This window comes from Nicotiana tabacum, chromosome 14 (genome assembly GCF_000715075.1).
Source record: "Nicotiana tabacum cultivar K326 chromosome 14, ASM71507v2, whole genome shotgun sequence".
Taxonomy (NCBI): Eukaryota; Viridiplantae; Streptophyta; class Magnoliopsida; order Solanales; family Solanaceae; genus Nicotiana; species Nicotiana tabacum.
Window position 1 is genome coordinate 3850588 of NC_134093.1, and position 10856 is coordinate 3861443.

Genomic DNA, 10856 nt, shown 5'->3' on the forward strand with positions numbered 1-10856 from the left:
TTTTATTTTTTTAAAGATTTGGTTTAAAAAATTGTGGAGCAATTCTTTCCGTCATTGAAGAGCTTATGATGTAATAGGCATAGCTAAAATTAGTCATTTTGCAGGCAGTAAGGAAGGCAATTACGGCAGGTTTTTTTGCCAATGCTTCCCGTTTAGAAGTGAGTATGAGATTTGATACATGTCTCGTAGTTATATTTTTGTCTTAAAGGGCAGTCTTTCCATTTTTATTGTCGTTCTGCCTCATATTTTCTGATCTGAGCCTATTTGATAACATCTGCTGCTCGTCTTTGAAACAGCCATTCAGTCACAATGGGATGTACAAGACTGTCAGAACTTCTCAAGAAGTTTATATTCATCCTTCATCTGTGCTGTTCAGGTATTTATTTATATATGACTGGTTTCTATAGTCCAAGGAACTATGTGATTACTTCAAACAACAACAACAACAACAACCCAGTATAATCCCACTAGTGGGGTCTGGGGAGGTTAGTGTGTACGCAGACCTGGAGTAGAGAGGTTGTTTCCAATAGACCCTCGGCTTCCTCCTTTCAAGAACTCCCCACCTTGCTCTTGGGGTGACTCGAACTCGCAACCTCTTGGTTGGAAGTGGAGGGTGCTCACCACTAGAGCAACCCACTCTTGTCTAAAGAAAGGTGCTACATTTCTTTTATTTTATGTGGATTGTTTAGGGCTTCCCGTGTGGGCTTCAAACTCCGGGGAGTTTGGGCTCGCCCCTATACCTCTCTCCCAACTTAACTACCAGACTTTGTTTGTGGTAGTTTTCGAACCCATGAGACATACGCCGTGCTCACACATGTGCTTTGTCCTTACCACTGAACCAAAACCCCGAGAGCTAAGAAGAGGCTATACTTGTTGAGTCAAATGGATAGTTAACACACATTGAATGTTCCAAATTGTTGCATCCTATTATAGCATGGTTTGGTCAGGAATTGGTTCTTTATTGTCGCCATCCTTCCTTCGTATATGTGCCTGCGTGCATCGACGCTGAACATCTTTTTTTTTGCTTTGATCAGCGAAAGCATGGCTGAACTCATTTCGTAACTGCATGTTCATGTCCCGGATCTTGTACTAACATTTGCATATTGTCCCTTATTACTTTAGGATAAAAAGGAAGAAACAATACTAGATAAGTTGAACTATTATTATGTTCTGTTACATGTTAAGTTAATAATGTACAACAACAACAACCCAGTAGGATCCCACAAGTGGGGTCTGGGGAGGGTAGAGTGTATGCATACCTTATCCCTACCCCGGAGGGATAGAGAGGTTGTTTCCGGGAGACCCTCGGCTCACTTAAGTTTATAATGTGTTTTCTCAAATTTGATAGGGTCAACCCGAAGTGGATCGTATACTATTCTCTTGTTTCAACGGATCGTCAGTACATGCGAAATGTCATTACTGTTGATCCTTCTTGGCTGACGGAAGCTGCACCACATTTTTATCAGAAGCAGATGCATAGTTCTATTCCTCAATGATACACTTTTCTTGGATCTTTGGCAGCCTTATTCTGGTTTGGAAAATTGTAGCCATTTGAAAACCTTTTTAAATACACTAATAACTCCTTGTAAATTGGTTGTACTCAAGAAAGGCCAGTTGAACACCTTTCACTTAAACATTATACTGTGTAAATAGGTCAAATATTATATTAGGATCTAAGCCTACTCCGTAATGAAAGTCTCATTTTTATTTAGGATTCTTTTTCTTGTTTTCTCCTTCTCTCCTTCCTGGAACTATCGTCTGTCAAATATAGTTTCTAAAACAATATGATTTGCTTTAAAAGGTTATATACGACTGATCTTTGTTATAAAATGAAGATTTCCTTTTTTGAAATGAATAGTTATATAACTAAATTCTTGATAAACGAAATAGTATCAGCTCTTCAGATGATATAGGCTAATATATGATTACGGAATAGTCTTCTAATTAAACTTTAAACTGTTCTAGGCAAAACTAATGATTAGCTCATGTTAGAGTGCATATATATATGTAATCTCCGCTGTAAATATTGAATATGGCATTAATCCATTAGCAAAAGTGATTAGCAATTCATACTTTCCTTCAGTTTCTCACTCTACCGGGCTAATTGCTCTTCCAGATTAAACTCCTATAATGTCTTCCGGTATCAAGTACAGTAATTATTATTTAATCGCTTATACATAAGATTACCATGTTCAAGATCCTGGTATATATATTATGGATAAATGTTATTTCTATACTCAATTTAATTAAAAATCTTAGGTTCGAACTCTATCTAAAGAAAAAATGACACTTTATAGGTGCTGTAAAAATAATAATCGAAAAATGTATAGAACTTGTATATTATTTGTATATATATACATTATGTATGTTATGTACAAATATTATACAAATTTTATACACTTTTGACTACCAGATATAAATAGTTTCTGGCGCGGGCTAAAAGTGATAATACCCCAACTCTAAAAATGATAAACTTTTTCATAGAAACCGTTTTCTTGTACAGTCAAACCTCTTTATAACATCCTCGTTTGCTCCGATATTTTTTGACTACTATAGTGAAGTGTTGTTATAGAAAACATATATTATAACATAATATAAAAATGGGTTCGAAGAAAAACTTGGCTTTTACATTGAATGACTATTATATAAAGATGTTATAAAGAGGTCTAACTGTAGTAGAACCTATGCAACGCGAATTAGATTTAATTGGATTTGGTTTCAGATAACAAGTGGCTAAAGAAAAATCGTATAATATCATACGGTCGAAAGACTACAAGACAAGAGGTACATGTTGACCCAAGACTTGTTGCAAGTTGCAACAATAGGAACTACTAACAAAACAAAACACAAACTAAGAGAAATTAACTAGAGGAAAGTGAATAGAATTATATTAGGCTATTCATAACTTTCCCTTTATTCTCAAAACTAAACTCACACCGGCGATATTGCCTCCTGGTTTTGGACGTTTTGGTATCTTACGGATGATTCCGGCACCCGTCTTCTGATCAGTAATGTTGTTTGAATTCATTTCTGCATCAAATTAGGTTATGTAGAGTAATGTATTAGTTATAGGTTAACCAATAAAGGAGGAAATTAATTTATGACCATATTAATTCTCAGTGCTGCAAACATAAATAAATTAGGATGAACGTAGGTTCCTCCTCTAATAACTTAAGTTTTAAATAAAATGATCACACATTTGGCAGGACAGGTCGCTACTTCAAATGAAGTGTCCTTGCTCTAGCAATAGAATTTAAACTATTATAAAAAGTAATCACCAAATTCAATAAAGATAAAAAGAAAAACTTTTGCGGTGTTGCGATATCCTTAGATTACTAAATATTATACAGGTAGAAGGTCTCAGAAAGTTTCAAAACGACATTAAACTTTCAGCAAAATGTTAAATAATACTTATGTAAACATTTACTCCCTTCGTTTCAATCATGTGTTTTACTTTCCTTTTAAATCACTCCAGCAAAGAATGCTACCAACGTTTAATAATTATTTAATTCCGAAATTCCAATTTTTTCATTAATGAGATTTCTTTATAAGATATTATGATATATTTAATATCACAAAATTCTAAGCCAAATGTTACATGAATATTTAAACATTTATAACATCCGTTCGCAGACTCAAAATGTTAAAAATGAAAATAACTACTGGAGTAGTAATAGATAGAAGAAGTAAATAAACCTTGGGAAATTGGAGCAGCTGCCTTAGACGTCTCCCTTGCATCAGCTTGTGAGGATATTACAATTAGCAAAATAGCCAAAGAAAGGCAAAGAAAAAGGTTAGTTTTGGAAAACATTTTGATGAGCTATTTGGAGTTTCAGTTTTTTACTGTAAAAAGGAAAACAATGTTTCTCCCCTATTTATAGAACTTAATAATGTCTCGTGCAACTGTCAGAACAACTTGTTCTAAACAAGGGAGAAAAATGACAAAAAGAAAGCCTTCACAAAGACTTACTGTGAAGTTACGCCCGCCTCCGGGTTGATTGAGTTAGTTGGGTGAGTGATTTCTCACATGGGAGATCTGAGATCGATTCTCCTCACCAGTAGTCTCCTCAGTCAGAGCTAGTCGTACCGGGCGTGCCTAATGCGATTTATATCTTCTATATGATTTGCGAGCAATTGCACAGTGAATTAGTTATCAAATGCACACCCGAATAGAAGCGGCTACGGTTTCCTAGAAATTTTCCAAAAAAAACAAAAACAAGGTCAGTGACTCCAACTCTTGCCCAAGACCATATAACAACCCATCCCTCAACAAATGTGGAACACCTTAACATCAGATACGGAGTTAGGATTTAAAGTTTATAGATTCTCAATATATCACGAACTCATAGTTTATCTTAGTTATTAGGTTCATAATTAAATATTTATAGATATTTTATGTATTTACTAATATAAATACAAAATTTAAGTTGAGTTCGTTCGAACCCGCGATTAATGCTCTTCCTCAGCCCCTGCTTAACACCCCGCATGCTCGAACGAAGAAATGAATTTTAAATATAATGCATCTCTAAAAAATAGCTAGTCTTGAAATATGAATTATCTCGAGAGTCTGTGACTATATAAGGAGACAAACAACCCTAATAATTCCGCCAATATGAGAATAATGCTATTGCTAACTTCTATCGATGAAAGGATAAGATAGATCGTGAAAGAAACGCGTTTCCCATAATGTGTCTTGAGTCAAGTTTAATTTTTTCAACTTTATTTATTTATTGCATATCATTACTTCCTTAATTATTTTTGGTGAAGTCCATAAGAAGGTACACATACAATGTAATGATCTCGTATCACATATTGTATTTAGGAATAATATAGTATCTTTTATAGTATAAGTGTTTGCATGAAGATAAGTATGAAATTTACTTATGAAAATGGATGATAAAACGTAAGCAGAAATGAATACATAGTTGAACATATATTTAATTAAAACTTGAAAAAAGAGTTTTTTAAGTTACGTTGAAAAATAATATTTGAAAGTTAAAATTGTGGTTGGACATGCATGTTATTTGAAAAAAATATATTAAAGTTTTGTGAGTGAGAAAATATTTCACCCAAAAACTGTCATAAATCAACTTTTGGGAAGTTGAAAAAAAACTTTTTAACTTGAAAAATAGTAGCCAAAAAGGAGTCAAGAAAAATACTGCTTAAGATATATATAGTTGTAAACCACACAGAGAAGCGTAATAGATTTGAAGAAATTGGCGAGATTGTCTCTTTAAAACTGTTAAAAGGCCACTAAAAGGTACCAGGACACAAATTATATCAATTATTTTCAGATGAGAAAAATAATCTTATTATCTCAAATTATCATTTGTTTTGAGCATGTACTCATACTTTCTCAAAAATTAAAATTCAATGTAAAATTTATCCCAATCATTCCTATTGTTTTTTAAAAATTAGAGCATTCTAATGCAGGATATAAAGGAAAACTTATTACTTATTACATGTAATTCACACTATAACTACAAGCCTGCAACATACTAAAAGAGTAACTATATATATATGTGTGTGTGTGTGTGTGTGTGGCAAAAACACCAACAATGAGAAGAAAAAGTGAAAAAAAAAAAATTCTATACAAAGGATTTCTAGTGAAACAGAGAAGAATGGTCAATGAAGAAGAAGACACAAAAGTGTCGAAAAAGAGAAGATGTGCTTTAGTATTTATAGTATCCAAAATACAAGTAGTAACTTACATTGAGTAATAGGAAAAGAAAGTGTAACGTATATTAAGTAATTGTAATAGAATAAGTATTAAGTGTATTAGTAATTATTAATAAATGTGTTTATTACTAATGGTGAGAATGGTTAAATCAAGTAAATTCTTAGGAATTCTTTGAGATCTTATATGAACCAGTAATGGAAGTCTTTATGGACGAAGGGAAGTTATATGTGTAAATAGTAACGGCTAGGTGAGAGAACTGAGAAATTTGGCCGTTAATATTTTCTTTTGTAACTGAAATAAATATAATGAGAGGTAATAAATAGGATAGAGAATAGTCATACAGTACCACAATGTACATACAGTACAAAACAAGACGTCGACCTAGACTTTATTGCAAGTTGCAACAGCAAGGACAAAACAAAACAAGACACAAACTAAAAATGTAACTAGTGAAAAATGAATAGAGGCTAGTTTCTTTTTATAAAAGGGTTTTCACTCGATATTTAGTATTTGTATTGAAATTTGATTAAATTCGAAATAGGACTGTCATATACTCTTCCGTTTCAATTTACATAAATATATTTCCTTTTTAAACCGTACCAAAAAAGAATGATTCGTTTTCGTATTTAGAAACAATTTATATTTATACAATAATTTATCGTCAAACAAAATATATGTGCCTCATTTTACAACAAATTCAAAAGTTTTTTTTTAAACATCATGTCCAATTAAATAGGTTCACATAAATTTAAACGGAAGAGTAACAGGTTGAATAATAGTTACCATATATCTTTCCCAAGTCCGATGATTCTACCAAAATTTTGCAGTAAATGGTGGTCATGTAACATGACTCCCTTGGCCTCAGTAATGTTGCTTCAATTCATTGCTGCATCAAACGTTTATGCAGAGCATCGCGTTAGTCAGTGGTGGAAGCAAGATTTTTACTAAGGAGATTCAAAAATTTTAAAAAAAGTAAAAATCTAAAAACATTAAGGAGATTCAATACCTTATAATATATATTGAATTTTTTTTAATCTTATACGGTGTAATTTTCGGTGAAGGGGGTTTCGCTTGTCATGACACAAAATTTATTAAAGGTCGTGATAGCGTCGTACACCGTTGTCAGGTAAGCCAAAAATAAATACTTTACTTGGTTCTCATTTTAATATTTTTGAAATCATATTTCCTTCAATTAAATGGTAAAGGATGAAATTTACAAAATAAATAATAATATTTTTAACAATTCCTATACAGTGCAACCCATAATCGCCCCAAAATCCGGTATCACAAGTGCATGAACCTCAACTAAGAATGTAAAATAAAATACAACATCTGTCCGGAATACAAATTGGACAGAAAAATATAAATACTCTGAGGGAGATTCTGCTGGCTGCAGACTCGTAATGTTGAATGCAGCTCACCTAAGTCCCTGCAATAACCGCGGCTCGGCACTCACAAGGCCACTAGACATATATGCACCTGTACAAAAATGTGCAGCAAGTGTAGTATGAGTACGTAAATAAACGCGTGCCCAGTAAGTATCATGCCTAACCTCAAAGAAGTAGTGAGGAGGGGTCGACTTCGACACTTACTATGCGCTATAAATAAATAAAATAATACAATTAAATTAGGCATGGATTAAATAATACGGTTGCGAGCCCAATATTTTGAAGTAAGTAAGCAGTTCTTTTATAATTAAGAACTCTCCAAATTTCTTTTTCATTATTTAACAATTTATCTCAGGCAAGGAGGCAATATTATTTATTGTAAATTCCAAAGCAATCAATTATATCATGCGCAAATCATGTCGAGGTCGTACGGTCCGCTCCAACATAAATATTTAAATTGTGCACTGCCCGGACATGAGCATAATAGTAACTATGCACGGACTCTCGTCACCTCGTGCGTACGTAGCCCCCACAAATAGAAGCACATATTAAATTAATCCAATTCCCTCTTACAAGGTTAGAAACGAGACTTACCTCGCTCCGAGATTCCATAATCGGCACAAAAACCCTTCCAACGACTCACACCGATGCCCATCGCTCCAAAACTAGTCAATTAACTTGCAAATCCATAAATATACACTCTAATACTTATTACAATCCAATTTATAACAAATTCCTAACTCCGCTTGAAAAGTCGATAAAAATCACCCTCGGGCCAACGTGATCGGATTTCGAAAATTTTTGAAGATTTTCCATTCCATGCCCAAATTCGTGGTCAAAATCCAAAATACCAAATTCTAGGTTTTCTACCTAACCCCCACAATTTTTACTAATTTTCATGCTTAAATCCTCATAGAATCCATGTATTTAACTTATAAATAGTGAAAATTACTTAACTTGCGATGCTTGATGAAAATCTCCCCTTGGAGCTCTCCAAAATCGCCCCAGCCAAATGAAAAATGAGAGAAAATGGGCTAAATCCCGATTTTAAAAGAACCCTTCTGCCTAGAAGACTTTCGCATTTGCGATCCACTGGCCGCTTTTACGGCTCCGCACCTGCGGACATTCCCCATCGCAGGTGTATCTTTCCATCATGCCCAGCCAAGTCCGCTTCTGCGAACAAAAACCCGCTCCTGCGGTCACGCTTCTGCGGAGCCTTGACCGCTCCTGCGGATGCGCATCAGCGCCCCCAACTCCGCATCTGCGGCCCTTTTTCCCAGGTGATCCATGACCGCTTCTGCGACCATAATGCCGCACCTGCGGGCTCGCACCTGCGGCCCTTTCTCGCAGGTGCGATTGTACCAGACACCAGCTGCTTCAACTCCAAATTCGATCCGTTAACCACCCGGAATCCACCCGAGACCCCCGGAACCTTAACCAAATATACCAACATGCCCCAAAATATATCACGAACTTAGTCGAGCCTTCAAATCACATCAAGCAATGCTTGAATCACACCCCAATTCCAGATTAATGATCTTTCGAACTTCCAATTTCTACATTCGATGCCGAGACCTATCAAATCACGTCCGATTGACCTCAAATTTTGCACACAAGTCACATTCGACATTATGGACCTACTTCAACTTCCGGAATAGAAATCTGACCCCGATACCAAAAAGTCCACTTCCGGTCAAACTTCTCAAAAACTTTCAAATTTTTAACTTTCGCCAAATGACCTACGGACCTCCAAATCCACATCCGTACGCGCTCCCAATAGCAAAATCACCATACAGTGCTATTTCCAGACTCAGAAATCCCAAACGGACATCGATAACATTGAAATGCACACCAACCCAAATTTATGAAATCCTTCCAAAATGCCAACTTCCACAATAGGCGCTGAAACATTCCCGGGGTCATCTAAAATCCGATCCGGACATAGTCCAAAATCATCATACAAACTTTTTGGAACCTTCAAATCCCGATTCCGAGGTCGTTTACTCAAAAATCACCCTTTAGTCAATTTCTCCAACTTAAAGCTTTCGAAATTAGAATTTTCTTTCCAAATCAACTCCGAACTTTTCGAAATTAAATTTTTACCACACGTACAAGTCATAATACTTGAAGTGAAGCTGCTCAGGGTCTCAAACCATTGAATGACATGCTAGAGCTAAAAATGACCGGTCGGGTTATTACATTCTCTCCCACTTAAATATACGTTCGTCCGCGAACGTGCTAAGAACTGCTTTGGAATTGTCTGAAATCACTGTTTAAAAGCTCGTGCACCTACCCGTGCTACCACCACTCAGTTGAGTACATTTGCTTGACCAAATCTGAAGATTCCCCTTTTGTTTAGTTGAATTTGCCTTAGAGCCAAATTCCAACATCCGAAATTTTCTGCCAGGCCTGCTCCCATCATCTGAACACCGTATCAATCATTACACGATGCACCAATACATGCCTGCATACCTTTGCCGAATCCTAGCCATGCACCGCATAATTCACATGACCATAATAACAACCTCTGATAACAATAGCCAAAATTGCATGAATCCTATGCTCACAACACACCTCTTGACACATATAAGTCTCGTTCCAACTCTTGGAATACTGCCACGACGGAAGAGATATGTAGAAACTCATAACCAACTGACGAGTCAACAAATCATTGAGTCTATTCTCCTGACAAGAACAATGACCTCATTCTGAACCACGTAACGATAATTTCTCTTTAATATACTTCATATAAATCTGATCACACCGATCCCAGGTCCAAAAATCTCGTCTTACCCGGTACAAGTCATTCCGGTAATAAGCCACCATAAACACCACCAAAGGTCTCATATGATGCCACCATGTGCCAATAATCCACGAACTCGTATGTAATACATAAGGAGAACGGACTCTGGAAAGAAGTTCTCAACCCACGTAACAAATTAAACAACTGAAAAGGTACTATGAACCTTCCCCAGAAATGAGAGGCAAAACACACAATAATAGATATGGGAAACCGTACTCAACATCACACTGTTGCGGCGTGCAACCCGATTCACACATGATACCGTTGCGACGTGCTACCCAATCCAAACAACATACCCGTGGCGGCATGCCACCCGATCCACACATAATAATCTATAAGGAAATACTTACCGACCTAAAATGCTCATACATGCGAAATACCCGTATATCAACCACAAGCACGCTAAGTGCACAATACAAATCCTGAGGAGACGGGTAGCGTCACGCGCTACAAAACTCAAGCACCACTAAGGTGCGATATATGACCCGTATCTTGAGAGCCATCCTGCTCAAATAATACCACAAACCATACGGGATCTCAATACGAGTGCGAATAATCAAACCACCTCACAACCCACTTGGTATAATATAGATTACACGGAATAGCTGACGACAGAAATAACATCCAAGGCTCGAAGACCCTTCCGAAAACAATGTTATCCTGAAATAAACACATCCGGCTTGATATAGAGCCCTTATTCACATTTAGATCCATCCACGGACCTCAAGCCGATTCAAATCGTACCGCATTGGGCTAATACCCTTTCAAGGATCTACAATGACCATTTTCCCATGACACGCAAGAACAACCATCGAATTCGGAACAAACTTCCACAACTCACAATCAAATGAACCAAGCGCCTTTCAGGCATAAATTCTCATACTAGCGATAGTACCACAATCTTCATAATCAATCAGGTAACTACATGTCACACTTACACAATCTTTCCATGGGACGCACTCCCACGACCTTTCGCACCAGGTAA

The 10856-nt window shown here is 36.2% G+C and overlaps 1 protein-coding gene across 9 annotated transcripts in view; it reads left to right on the forward strand.

The window, feature by feature from the left end:
- The window catches only part of LOC107768863 (putative pre-mRNA-splicing factor ATP-dependent RNA helicase DEAH9), a 206965-nt gene extending 205254 nt beyond the window's left edge, over nt 1-1711 (forward strand). For all 9 annotated transcript variants that reach the window (XM_075230322.1, XM_075230319.1, XM_075230320.1 and 6 more), the window contains 3 exons: nt 105-158; nt 297-376; nt 1349-1711. In XM_075230322.1, the coding sequence (XP_075086423.1) occupies nt 105-158; nt 297-376; nt 1349-1496 (282 nt within the window). In that variant the 3' untranslated portion in view covers nt 1497-1711. The remainder of the gene's footprint in view (nt 1-104; nt 159-296; nt 377-1348) is intronic.
- The last annotated feature ends 9145 nt before the right edge of the window (nt 1712-10856 follow it).